The sequence below is a fragment of the Medicago sativa genome, chromosome 1 (assembly GCF_051527215.1).
Source record: "Medicago sativa cultivar Bolivia chromosome 1, Bolivia_mono, whole genome shotgun sequence".
Taxonomy (NCBI): domain Eukaryota; kingdom Viridiplantae; phylum Streptophyta; class Magnoliopsida; order Fabales; family Fabaceae; genus Medicago; species Medicago sativa.
Window position 1 is genome coordinate 71,209,279 of NC_140749.1, and position 15,154 is coordinate 71,224,432.

The 15,154-nt window shown below is 31.0% G+C and overlaps 1 protein-coding gene across 1 annotated transcript; it reads right to left on the bottom strand.

The window, feature by feature from the left end:
• Positions 1–12,186: 12,186 nt before the first annotated feature.
• On the bottom strand, positions 12,187–14,643 carry LOC146956984 (F-box protein PP2-B10-like). Its single transcript, XM_085733221.1, has 3 exons — positions 14,349–14,643; positions 14,115–14,233; positions 12,187–12,859 (listed from the first exon to the last, which is right to left on the bottom strand). Exons 1-3 carry the CDS (start codon positions 14,607–14,609, stop codon positions 12,442–12,444), a joined length of 798 nt encoding a protein of 265 aa, XP_085589347.1. The 5' UTR covers positions 14,610–14,643; the 3' UTR covers positions 12,187–12,441.
• Positions 14,644–15,154: the final 511 nt, after the last annotated feature.

Consider the following 15,154-nt stretch of genomic DNA (forward strand, 5'->3'; position numbering starts at 1 on the left):
TTAAAAATAAAAAAAGAAATTCAAAGCAAAAAAATATGACGTACGATTAATTTGAAGCAAGATGATTTAATCGAAGGATGAAGGATGAAGTATGATTTATAAATACTATTTGATGTTGCTTATATATAGAGTTGAGAGATGATTAGTTTGGCATAAAGTGACACATATGTAGACAGAGTTAGTTACCAAAGACAAACGTTAGATGAGGTTTCTTTTTCTCTTTTGGTGCCACAAATTTAATGAGAAATTTTTTTTAGAAAAAGTTTGTTTAGAAAAACATAGTTAAGAAAAACAAAAAAAACATATGGGGATCAGTGTTTATATTGCCAAATAAATAGAGAAAATAGCACTACCAAAAAAATAGAGAAAATAGAAAACAAACTATGATGTCCATCAAACAAAAAAGAAAATAAGATTATGAAAGAAAAAAAAAACTAAGATTATGGAAGGAAAAAAAACGTATTTAGTAGTTTATGGCACAACTTTAACAAAAGTTTGTTCAATTGCTTAAATATATATTATTAAATGGACAAAACTTAGATCTTGTGCCTTAAGTGTTGTTTTTACTGTTTTCCGTACAAAATATGACACGTGGATATTTAATCCAAATCAGATTTTAAAGTGTTTGACACCGTTTTCTATTTTGACAGAAGTGTTTGACATCGTTAGTATTTGTTATCCTGCACATATACTTCAACAGGTTCTGTGTGAGCAATCTATGTCCCTTCTGGCCTTTATGTTCTTGCTGACTCTATTTCTCTCGACGTTAGATTTTACTGTATTCAATTTCTCTTTCTGCCATGGTTCTTATTCGTTGGCTTTTCATCTTATTTCACAATTTGTCTTTCTTTTCTAGTTGTTTTGCTGATTGCACTTAATTAGTCGATGATGGTAATAGAAGATAGTGTTATCAAGCTTTTATCATTAGAAATTCCCATCATAAATTTCAGAGGACATGTGCAAAAAATGCAGATCGAGAACGTTCCTCTCAAATTCTTCTTTGCTTTAACGGTATAGTTACGACATCAAACACTTTAAAATTTGATTTGGACTAAATATCCACGTGTCATATTTTGTATGGAGAACAGTAAAAACAGCACTTAAGGCACAAGATCTAAGTTTTGTCCTTATTAAATAACTAGCAACAGACCCGTGCTAAGCACGGGGCGTGCTCCGCACGAGCTGATCCTTAAATCGCGATTTATGCGTCAAAACACATTTACAATATTATTTTTACATAGAGAAATAAGAAAAATAATTATTGATAAAGATGAAGATAATAATAAAAACATTGAAATAGTTGTTATTAAATAATATAATGTGGTAGACTAAAAATATGTGAAAATATTATAAATAATAAAATCACAATAATGATAACGGGGACGTTAATAAACCCCGTGATTTTTTTGTCAAAAAAAAAAAATAAACCCGGTGATATTTATATATCATTGAAAAATATTTGTAATTTTTTTATTTTTATATGAATTTATAAACAATGAATATGTATATCATGCAAGATTCTTATATCAAATTATAATTAGTATATTATAATCACTCCCACTATTATTTAGAAGATACAATTAGGCATAACAATGAGGCGGGTGGAGATAAGTTTTACCTTCCTCGTCCCCATACCCTACTATCATATACTTACCCGCTATCCTACTCATACCCAACGGGGATAAGAAATCAAATCTCATCCCCGTCTCCGACGGGTTCGGGTATCCCAGCCCCATCCCTGCAATGGATAATTTTTTTTTTTTGATAAAATAGAAGTATTTTTCTGCCTCAGACGCAATGTTGCAATGCATTATCCTGCAAAGAAATGACGACGATAGATCATGGCTAAGGTAATGGAGAATAGAGAGAACTCTGAGAAGTGAGTATCATTTGATAGACTGAGACTTTGATTGTGTGACTGAAATGATTTATGGTTTGAGTTTCTTTATATATAAAAGGGGGCAATAAAATGTTTTTCTACATTTGGGACGAGTTTGAGTATGAGTTCAAGGTGTGTATACCTATTTCCCCGTTACTCATCCCGTACCCGTGTTTTAAAATCGAGGAAAACCCAAACCGAGTCAAAGAGGGGAAAAATCCATCAAATTGAGTTCAGTTCGGATGGGTACTCGCGGGTATGGGTTTTGTTTTCATGCCTAGATACAATACATAAAAAAAAAATCAATTTAACTAATGAATATGTGTTTAACTAATGAATATGTGACTGATTGCTGTCCCATGTATGATTTGTACAACAATATTAGTTAGTGTCTAATTAATTAATTAGAGAGTAACGTTTGTCTTGTGTTTTTTTATATAGTCATTCTTTGAAAGGATATAATGATTAATAATGAATAACAATTAAAAATAATAATTTTATAATATGATATTAAGATAAACCAAAAAACGTATGAAAATCATTTATACAAAAGAAGTAATCTTGAAGATGTTTAATTTTATGTAAAGTAGTTGTATTTCTCATAATAAATACTAACCCCGTGTATAATTTATAAATGAGAAAGATTTTGTAACTCTCTCAAAATTATGTTATTTGTGCTCATTCAATTGGATATACTTGAATAAATTTAGATGTAAAAACATGTATCAGTGAGAAATAGTCCTATGTTTTTTTTGTCAAAAAAAGTCCTGTGTTTTTTTTCTTTTTTATTTACTCTTTTTTTCCGTGTTTTTCTAAGTATCGGTATAAAATGTTTCTCCTATATTTTTTATATTATTCATAAATGAAATGTATTTATTAATGTTTTCTATTAGAAACAGACGTTGAGATAAAATCACATGTGCGTCATATAGTTTATTTTTAGAAAATGTAAATTAAATATATGACAAATTTGTTACGAAATAAAAAAAAACGTCATTCAATAATTTATAGATATTTTTATCATGACTATAACCACCTCTTTAGGTCCTTTGGCCCTCTTTTGTACCAAAAAAAATAACCTCTTTAAAAAGAACAATTCTGAACCCGTTTTGTTACAAATTAAAATAAAAGTGATTTTGATATCTATTGTTTAAGAGAATTTATAAAAGAAATCACGATTTATTTTGTTTGGTTATTATAATTAAAATCACATGTTTTAAATAATTTAATTTGTTTGGATACAACTATAAAAAAATGGATTTTTTGTTCAAAACTACATCAACTTTAATAATTAGAGAAAGATTAACTTTAATAATTTGAGAAAGATAAAAGATTGTAAATTGTTTTTTACTCTTTAGATATTTAGAAGTTGAATTATAGAAAAATTTATTTTGAGATATTGAGAAGTTGAATTATAGAAAAATTTATTTTGATTGGGATTAAGATTAAGTTTGTTTGTTCTTTAAAAAAAGATTAAGTTAGAGTGTTTTTTTTTTGGGTACAAAATTAGAGTGTTTTATCAAGTGAGTTTGTTTTAATTTATTTTTAAGAGAGAAAATATAGGGGGAGGTTGAAGCAAAAGACACAAAAAAATATAATTTTGATGATGACTCAAAAAATTAAGGGGTAAGATTGTATTTTTTGTACACATTAAGTTTCATAATTAGGGAATAGATAATTAAAAAAATAAAAGATTATGTTTGTTTGTTATTTAAAAAAAGATTATGTTAAGGTGTTTTATCGAGTGAGTTTGTTTTAGTTTGTTTATAAAAGAGAAAAAATAGAGGGAGGTTGAAACAAAAGACACAAAAGGATATAATTTTGATGATGTGTCAAAAAATTAAGAAGGGGTAAGACTGTATTTTTGGTAGACATTAAGTTTTATAATTAGAGAATAGATAATGTGAAAGAAAAACAAAATAAAATATGAAAGAAAAAAACGAAAAAAAAAAAAACAAACTAAGATTATGGAAGAAAAAAAAAGGTATTTAGTAGTTTATGGCACAAATTTAGCAAAAGTTTGTTCAATTGCTTAAATATATATTAAATAATAATAATAATGAGATGTCAATATTAAAATGACAAAATTAACCTCAAATTTTGGCTCCAAAAAGTTGTTTAAGACAACTTAAGACCTTTTATTAATAAGATTGAAATTTCTTATGAAAAGTCTTAAGGTTTTTTGTGAGATTGTTGAAAAAGTGTATTATGTGTATTTTTAACTAGAAAGTCTCGAAAAATCCATTATACAAAAGAATCCATTAAAATCATTACTATACTTTTGAATACCAATAGACATTTTTTAAGTTGTGAGGAATCTCAATTGAATACCACCGGATTTCGTTGCCTTTAATAAAAAGTCTTGATTGTCTTGATTGAATACCACAAGATTTATTTATATTTTATAAAAGTTTTGATTGAATACCATGAGATTTTTTTATAATAAAATTGTCTTTTAAAATCCTTTGAAATATCAATCCAATACACCCCCCTTATAAACAATGGAAACATGTATTAAAATATACGGCATCTAAACATGTCCAATAGTATTTTATTTTGTACGGTTTTTGATATTTTGATCGATTTGCAGTTTTAATTTGGATTGGTTTGGATTTGAATGCCCTATCTAAATCAAAGACGCAATTAAGTTCACTCTCTGGAAGTGATTTCTAAAAATACTTAGGGCCCGTTTGGTGCGCATGATAGGATAACAACAAGATATGATAGATAACTAGATAAGAATAAGATATGATAGTGACATGATAGTAATTTATCCTATCATGTGTTTGGTACGCACATGATAAGAAACATGATAACATTATTTTATCATGTTACGTGTTTGGTAAACATTTGATTTTGATATGATGACATATATTATTATTATTATAAAATCACAATACTATCCTTGAAACTAGGGATGGGAAAAGGATAGGCCGAGTTAGGCTTTGCAAAGCCTAAGCCTGGCTTGCCCTTTTTTTTTAAAGCCTAAGTCTGGCATGCGGCCTGTCAAAGGCCTGCTTTTTAAGCCTGGGTCTGGCCTTCTGAAAGCCTGATACGGCCTACTAACGTGTTTAAAAGCCTATATCTTATGAACATATTTAAATAAACAATGTGATCTAAGTTTAAATGGACTAGCGAACTAATAGTTCAATTATATTAATATCTCTTTTGATAATCAACACGAGGTTTTAGGGAATTCGACTATATATTGTAACATATTTTTATTCTAGTTTATAATAATACATTTATATATGCAATTAATGTATACTGATAAAGCTTAAATTATTGAAAAAGTTTACAAATTTATATTTCAATTCAAAGTATAAAATATAATATAATAATAAATAATATTATTCATATTACTTAAATAGGCCGGCCTAATAGGCTTAAGAGGCTTTTTGAGAGGCATGTGGCATGACCTTTTAAGCTATATAGACTTAAAAAAAAAAAAAGTCTATGCCTTCTCTATTTAAGAAAAAAAGTCTGACCTAGCCTATCATAGGCTGGCCTGGCCTATTTCCATACCTACTTGAAACAAATACATATATTTAAAAAACGATTTTAATTAGACATGAAAAAGTAAAATAATTAATGAAATAATTTCATAAAATTATTTAAAAGATGAAACTAAAATTGGTTTAAAACTAGTTTTTTAGTTATTTTTTAGGGAAAAACTGATTTTAAATTGAATTTAATTTGATTTTTTTCTGCAAAGGTAAATCACATCTAAGTGAAAATATTCTACAATAAAATTTGACAATTATTTTTAAACCAAAAAGTAGTAGGCATTGTGAGAAGCATACATTGGAATGCAATACGTAAGTGAATGGTTCATTTCAATATCTGGAAGCTAAACCCAAATTATTGCAGAAAAGAAAAACAAGAAAGGATAAACCGATAGGCAATAGAAGGGAAAAAAAGGTTGAGATAGGTGTTGAATAAAATCGACGTTGAATTCCGATTGAGATTTCTATGGTTTCTATTCCGATTTCCGATTGAGATTTAGGTGAAGTGGCTATAGCCAATAGAAGAGAGAAAATCTTGTGTGGACCAAGACCAAGAATTTTGGTTTGGTCACACACAAAGAGAGAAGAGAGAAGAGAGAGAAGAGAGAAGAGAGAGAACATGTAGAAGAGAGAAGAGAAGAGAGAGAAGGAGAAAAACTTGTGTGGGTGACCAAACCAAAATTCTTGGTCATGGTCCACACAAGTGTTTCTCAATAGAAGAAGGGATGGAAGAAAAAGGGGTTGTTGATAATGTCAGAGAAAAATGGAGAGAACGGGAGTCGAAGGGAGGTATCTTTTGGAGGAATAAAAAAGTACGCGTGTGATTTATGTTTGCTAGCAGGTTGCTAACCCAACATAAAGTAAGGATAAAAATAACAAAGAAGCAATAGGATTGGATTAATAATGGGTTAGATTTATCATATCATAATGATACACCAAACAAAAGATTTAAGTAGGATATGATAATTTTATCCTATCATGTCTCATTATCCTGCGCACCAAACGGTCTGTTACATTTAAATCTTAAATTAGTACTTCAATGTAAAGGAGCAATGTTATTTGAACAACCATTTCTTCTGACAACCTTTTGGACAACTAAATTATACAAAGAAATTTAGGTAGTGACACAAAAATCAAAGCAATAGAGAGAGAAAGTAAAAAGATAATGTGAGTGTGAGAGAGAAAGTTGTCACAAAAGTTGTCAAAAAGTGGTTGTTCAAATATCATTTCTCAATGTAAAGAAATGGTTATTTGGTCAAAATAAGAAAAGGTGTAAGATGTTAAAATACACCTTCATAAATTTTATGAAGGTGAAGGTGATATATATAAGCGTGTGTGTGTTTAGCCCTAAAAAAAACTTGTGGCTAATGAAAGAAAAAGAATAGGTACAGTCTCCATAATTTGTAGTAATTATGTAATTAGTCTTCATAATTTTTGTACCTATTTTTTATTTTAAACAATTCATATTATTAAACACCGATTCTTATATTTTCCAGTAACTTATATTCTAGCCTCCTAAGCCATTTCTTCCAGTTGAATCAATCCATTAAAACAATGACAAAATATGTTCAGTCTCCATGATTTCCAATGATTTAAATTCTAACATGGGTCTATTTATATTGTTACTCATGCGCGGTCTATTCCTTCTTCGCTTTAGGTTCTCACTCACTGCGGATGAATAACAATATTGATCCAAACTAGAACTTTTATCCGTGCTACCGCTCGGGTCATAAACATTGGAGAAGCTAATATGTTGCAATATGGGACCCCGTTTGTTTTGGATTTTTTTGAAAAAAAATCAATTTTTTAACTAAAAAATCACTTTTTTTTTATTCACATTAATTTTTGTCATGATTGTGTCATATATTCTTTTCTGTTTTAGTGTCATGGTTGACATCAATCGAACATACTCATTAGCCAAAATGTGCTAGTCACAACCTCATAATTCATCCCATCCCATTGCCACAAAGTTGTGAACCAATGGCCTACCCTAGAAGAACCAAAAGTTGCAAGGTTTAGCATCAAGTTAAGAATAATAACAGAGAGATCTGTTATTTTGTTAACAGCCAATAAAAAAAAGAACAACATTAATAAAGAATCCTCTTCAGGTTATACTACAAAAATACTATTCAAGAAAAAACACCAGTTTGGAAAACATATTACTAACCTTATAAGTACAAACCCAACCTGCAGTCTATTAAAACAAAAATGAAAACAAATATTCAATTTCCCTAAACCTTGAACTTGGATGAAGCAAAACTATTAACAAACTAAAATTTGTGAATTAAACTTTTTTGCAGTTTTGCTTTCAACATTAATTAGTAGATGGCTGATACTCCTGACTCCTGAGTGGTGGAGGAGCACCCATTATGAGCCATCACAGATCAAATAACAAATTCATCCTTTGATTGTAAGTCTCTAAACTTAACATGAAGGCATTCAACCCAATGTTGATGTGTTTCACTTTGAACTTGAGTAGGGGTGTTCAAAACCGAACCAATCCAATAGAAAAACCGCAAACCGAACCAACCCAAACCGAAACCGCAAAAAACCACATTTGGTTTGGATGTATTCAGATCACTTTTTTACTCAACCGCATGGTTTGGTTTGGTTTGCGGTTTTCATTTTACCAACCGAACCAAACCAAACCAAACCGCAACATAATAAAAACACTAATTAAAATTTATGTCACCTAGATCAATAGTCAATACTAATAGAAACTCAATGGAAACTTTAATAAAATGACATGTTTTTTCTCTTGTTAAGTTTCTTCTTTGCTTTTTAAAAAAAAATGTATTTATGTGCTACTTGAACTTTTAGAGAATGATAAAATCTTGATATTTTACATTTCTTACATAATAGAATTAATTTTTGTCCACGTTTTTAATTCGGTTTATGTTGTTTGGTGAAAATGAAAATGTAATGTGAAATGAAATTAAAAACATTGTCGGAAACATTGCTGAAAATATTTTTTGTTTTACGTTTTTAACTCGTTTTTAATGTTGGAAACAAAAAATTCTATTGTCCCGAAAAAACCGCACCAACCGATCCAACCCAAACCGCATTGGTTTGGTTTGGTTTGGTTCGGATTGTATTTTAAAAGTCAACCGAACCAAACCAAACCGCATGCTTTTTTATCTTACGGTTCGGATGATTTTTAGACTCAAAACCAAACCAAACCGCACCGCGAACACCCCTAAACTTGAGTGCCTCAGTTACAACATCAAAGGGTGAGGGATGTTTAGAATAAATACACCAGAGCAAAAATGTACCTAAAACAAACAATTCAATTCATAAACACCAAGAATAAAGATGGTTGTTAAATGTTCACCCAAAAATAGATGATTGTTGAATGAAAATGCTTCACATGCATTGTTTACAAAAACATGTTCTCGTTCATTATAAATAAGAGTCTTCATTTTCTCTAAAACTCTTATTGAGGATTACTAATTCCAAATTAAAATCAGGTTCATCATTTCCCAGTCTTTGTATTATTACTATTTGAAAGATTCATGTTAGAATGATCTTAACTATAAAAAGATTCATGTTAAAAAAATAATGTTTAAACTGAAACTACAAAACTTAAAACAATGTGGAACCAAACTTTTTTTATATGAAGATCTTAGTTGCAATGGGAAGTATTCTAAAAATAAAGCTTCAAACTGTTTGAGTTAGTTTAATATAAAGAATAAGTTAGACAATCTAGATACTAATCTCAAACTTAATACTGAATGAAAGTTTCTCTTGCATACCATGTGGTTGTCCTTATTAGAGCCTCATCATTTTCTGTTTTAATTAGAGACACATGTGGCTGTCCTTGTTGCACTTTCAATCCAAACTGAATGAAAGTTCATCTTGCATAACATGTGGATCTAATTTGACCCTTGCAGCACCTTATGATCATGAGATTTGGCAGCAGCAAAATATGCCGACAGACTGAAAACAAAAAATGCAATCAGTTAAAACCGATCCTAAGAGATAAATTAATAAGACTTACATTGTATCACAACAATTAGAGCACACAAATTTTGGAGTTAGAACCATATAAATTTTGATTTGATACTAATTAGAACCATCTGGAAAAATTTGGAGTGCATCTTGCTTCCTGTTAAGTATAAGATATTATATCACAGTCTCAAAAAGAGCCTTATTGTTCATAAAAAGGTACATATCTACTGTTCTCTGAGCAAATTCACAATCCTGAAATACATGAGGTGCTTGTATTGCTTTAAAAGTTCAAAACAAACATAAACCTTGACACAAAGCACTCATTTAGATGAAATTAAGAAAAATTAGGTAATTAACATGTGAAAGATGGAGTGTGAAGTAAAGATGAAAGGTTAGGCACTCATCCACACAACTCTCATGTGTACTACTGTCAAATTAATTTCCAGCATGCTTCTTTTATCAGGCACACAGAAAGTCTTCATAAGAAGTTTCAAAATCCTATTTATTTCCCACATTCTTCCTTTAAGTGAAATATGATATATGTAATGAAGTCTTAGTTTCTTATTAAATACCCAGTTCAATAGTATAAGTGATAGCCTCTTTTATCCCATTTATTCAAAAAAAAAAAAAAAAAGCCTCTTTTATCCCATTCTTAATAAAAAAAAAAATACTTTAACTCATACCAGGAACATTATCATATTTCCATAGCAATCATTTTTCTTTCAAGGTTCTACCCTCATCACTTTGTATTAGTTCCATATATGAAACATGTAGAAGATGATAAACAAACAATAAAGATTAAACTATTATAACTTAATGTCTATTATAGCATTCTTTAAAACTAATCACAGCATGTATAGGTAGTTTAAAACTAATCAGACTAAGAGTTGTGACATCACAAATCCAATTTGACCAGTTGAATTTAATCAGTCCTCTCCAGGCATTTATGTCTTGATAAATCTATACCAAAGCAAGTAAGAAACGATGAATATGCCCAAGTTATTAAATAGAGAAGTAAAACTCATTGTAGTCAAGTATATCATGTTATAGAATGGCAAAAAAATTAGAAAACTTGTCCAAAACAACCATGTTAGCAGATGTATCAGTATAGAATGAAATTTTTGCAAGAGAAACAAAAACACTTCATATTCATTCCTATAAATCAGATGTCAATTAAATGACTAATTTTAAAAACTGCACATTTAATTTTTGTGTCGAACTCGTGGGAATTTAGTTAGATATGGGCTAAATAAACATAAGCTCTTCATAGTTGGTTATAGTTTTTTTGCTTACTAGAAACCATTAAAAAGGTTGTAGAAAGAAAGAAGAAAACTATCTAAAAAATCCATTTTCATCCAAAGTCATGTAACATAGCGACAAACACAGTAGCATCAAGTAAACCATCCCCGCTATAAAGATATCTTTTGTCAAACACTTGTTTATAAAGCTCATGTTTCATGGTCTCCATTATTAAAACAAAACCAAAATAATCGTCATAAGTAACAAAAACAAAGTAAAATACAAAGCAAGAAAAACATCATGAGCAAACACACAAATAAGGCGTCATCTCAAAATAGAAATTCTATTAAACAGAAACTCACAACCCCATTTAGTTCTTCAACTATTTTTAACTAAAGCTAGAAACTTTTCAAAACAAAAATTAAGAAACTACCAATCTAACAAACGATATAGTTCAAAATGTCACAAATGAATAGAGAAACCAACTATTTTAAGTTAAAAAGTTCATAACTTTCTTCTACAAACTTAGAATCCATTTTGATAGAACCATCAAGTAAGATAAATTCTGACCTAATAGAAGAGGTATTGAAGATTCAATTGAGAGAAAAAGAAAATGTTTTGCAAAGATAAAGTGGTGGTAGAGATTTCTAAAACTTAACAAATTGATACAAATTAGAGAAAAATAGTGAGAGAGGGAGTACCTAAAACTGATGCAAAATATTCCATCTGAACCATCGTACTCCAATCCTTACACTCCAAATCTCCGATACTTACAATTTCACTAAATTCCAATTGAAATATCTCCAATTTACTTTAGAAAGCTATCCAAAAATTAAAATCCTTAAAGAAAAAAAAAACAACGCAATGCCCAAAATATCAAGATTATACAGTTACGAAAATTTTGTTGGCAACAAAATCGGAAAAGTGCAATGCGACGAAATGGATGGAGCGAACCTTGAATCGAAGATGATGATTAGATTAACGATCATCACAGAAAATGGTGCGATTACCAGGAGCTTGAGGCTTGACTCAGCCGATTCGAATAGTTCGAGATGAAGGAACTCTCTGGTTCATTGTGAAAAATTGAATCGATTGGAGAGAGAAAGAATAAAGAAGATGAATGTTACGATTTTGGTTTGAATTTAACCTACGTTGTTTTTTGTTATTCTGTGGCGAATATGAAGAAGGAATGAAACTGAAAGAGAAACTAAAAATGAGGGGGAGAATGGATGAGTTCGTTGATTTTTTTTTTTCTCTGAGGGAGGGAGGGGTTCAGTTTTGGAAACATAAGAAGTTGAAAACGTGAGAAGGAGGATTTTGGGAAACAATAACAACATTTAATGTACTCATGAATAGTGGAAAGCAATAACTAAGAGCATTTAATGTATCAGGCATATGGGGAAATGAAAGTTTGAAGTCAAATTAGATCAAAGGATGAGATGCATGCTGAGCCAAATGATGAGATCCAACGGTCAGCATCGTTTTGGAGCCAAAACCATTTAGGTTTAGGGTTTGCAAAGTCATTAGCAATGTTAAGAAGGATTAGATATAAGTATGATAGATCAAATGCCTTAAGTAGACATGAAATTTTAAATCACCGTTAAGGGTTCCAAATCAATAAAATAGCAAACTCATATTGCATAGTTCATAGTTGGAACAATCAACAGGAGGCGAATATACACAACGCATATATCCCAATATACTGAACAGCAATAAGTTATATAAAGTGTGGATATACAATACGAAGAAACAGTTTGGAACAATAATATATAGTATGTTGAAAATTTGGGACTTCAACTCTTCAAACATTATTCTGCCAACCAAGACACAGGACCCCTTGCATAGTATAGTAAATGCTGCTTAATTGTGTTACTTAGGCCTAATTTCTATTCCTTCAAGAAAGAGACCACTCTTCCAATTAAGAGCCTTTATCTCCAACAAACTCATCAGGACTTCTTCATTTTCTATGCCTGAACTGAAGAATTCCCCCATCTCAATCTCCAACCACCCATCGCTTCTCACACTAGGACGTTGCAATCCTACTGCTCTGTTATGCTGCATACCTTCCACTTCAACATTTGGATCCAAACAGACAATTTTAGTACTACTCAGGCCACCTTCGACACCAACTGATAACTCCACAGGACAGTTCTGAAATCCCCAAGCATCAATCATTTTGAACACAACATAAGCTGCATATTGAGTATTTGGGGACAGAACAATGGTGTTTATCACACCACGAATTTCAAGCCAACATACGTCAACAAGCTTAGCAACTTCAGGGAACCTGTTCAAAAGTAGTACACAAAAGATGCAAAAATTAGAACATAATAACTGAGAAACGTTGAAAGTGTTTTATTACATGACAGATGGAGTGTGTGTGTGTGTGTGTGTGTGCATATATATATGAAGCATAACTAAGTATTTCAAGCTGAAACTAAATGACAGACTTCTCAGTGAATAAGTTATATATGCCGTTTTAGGAAATCCAACATTCATCTTCTCCCATACTAAAAGCCTAAAAGGACATCGACATTGCTATGTGCCTCAGGTTCTCATGATAAGTGTGGATATAAGCAATATAGACAACTGCATGATTGTCACAAAATAAGAGTTGGAGTTGGACAAATGACAAACTTATGCAAAAGATTGAATGGCCAGAGGGTAATTCGATGGGATTTCTTGATAAAAAGTAAAATTTCTAAGAAAACATGGCTACATGTAGTGCATCTTCAATGTGGATCCAGTGTCCACACATGTGGCCTAGTAAGCTTCTACATAGGCCAGATTGTGTAAGGACTAAGGATGAAGTCTTAAAATAAGAACTACATCTTTAGTTGTAAAGTAACAAACAAATTGGTCAGATATTTTAAAATTTGGTAAAATGATGCATTCAAAATCATATAGGGTCGGTTTCCGCAGCAATTAGGATCAAAAAAGAATGTCTGCAGATGAAGCAAAAACTGCAGAGTTACAGAAGAAGGATCTTGGCGCTCCAAGCTGAAGTTGGACGCAAAAGATAGTTGAATGAAGAGCACGCATACATGTTGCTGATACTTAGCTGAAGTGATATGGAGGAACAGACTCCAAATTCTCTAAGTCACAAGGACATGAGAAATTTTCGCAAGCATTTGTTTGATTGAACATGCTTTAAATTTGGGTTTGAACCCGAGGTGGTAGCTACTAGCCATGGATTTTAATATATGGTATGGCTTATAACACTACACCAACTATTCTTCACTGACTTGGATTAGAAGATAGCAAAAGTCAGTTAATTCTTAGCAGATGAGGAAAGAGCATATTCAACCTGTTATTCTTTTTGAATGCCCTGAAACCCATCAACATTAATTGATCACGTCCATAAAAAGGATATGGCTTTGTTTGATAAAAAATAGTGGATAGCTTATAGCTGATAAGCTAACTTATAGCAGATAACATATTATGCTATTAGCTCAAATATAACGGTTTGATTCGGAGAACAAATCAAGATATCTTAAGAATAAATAAAATAAAATCAATAGAAAAGTTAAGCGCTAACTAACCTGGAATCAGGCAAAGGAATCCAGTTCCAATAGTTCTTAGTATCACCCCAAACAATTGCAAGAGATCTAGCAGAAAGCATGTAACATTTTTTTCCACTCTTTCTGTCCAATTGAAAACTCTGAAAATTTGAAGGCTTATTAACATATCATGAACTAAACATCTTAAAAAATCAATTCAATTATAAGCCTTAATATTATATTCGAGAAATTGACGGTTAGGAAGAAGAATACCACCTTTTGATCATGATCGATGATGATAGGACGATCAGAGAGAGCGAGATACAGAGCCTTTTTGGTGGGAGCGTTGGCAAGGGAAGGAGAGTGTGAGATGATAGATGAGATGTCAGAAGGTAGAAATTGATTCCATACAGCATCGGAATCGGATGCAGATCGGAAAGTCTTGGAAACGACGGAGAGTCTGCCGGCGTCGAGTGGAGTTGTACGAGAGACTATGGCGGCAATGCATCCTTCCGGCAAATCCTGAATCTCTGTCATTCTTTTTCTCTAAGTCGATCTATGGCGGTTATGTGAAGCAGTGATGAAAACAAAGACACTATATATATCAGTGTAGCTTAATGCATGAAATGGAAAAGACTCGTTTATCTCTCTTTTTTGACTAAATGGACGGTTATGATAGACGATACCCTTCATCTTAAAATCAATGTCGGTAAAATTTATTCAAAAATAACAACAAGTTCAAGTAATGAAAAATGATATAATTGATAAAGACGACTAAAGAGAAATATTAATTATGTAACAATGGGATAAATAATAATTTTTTTTAAAAATGATTTCTATAGTATATCTTCATTTTGCTATAACTGTTTTAACAAATGATTTTTTAAAGAAAATTTCAAATGTGAAATTTATTTTAATAGATTCTAGTGAAAAAAACTTTAGTATTTTTTTTAGGTAGTCTAGTGGCTAGGGTGGCAAAAGAAATTCAACTTGTATGTTCGGTTCGTTTACTCTGCTATTCTTTATTGATTGAGTAGGAGTTTCGAACACATTCCTTCTAGTTGGCTCGTCCTGCTGGAAAA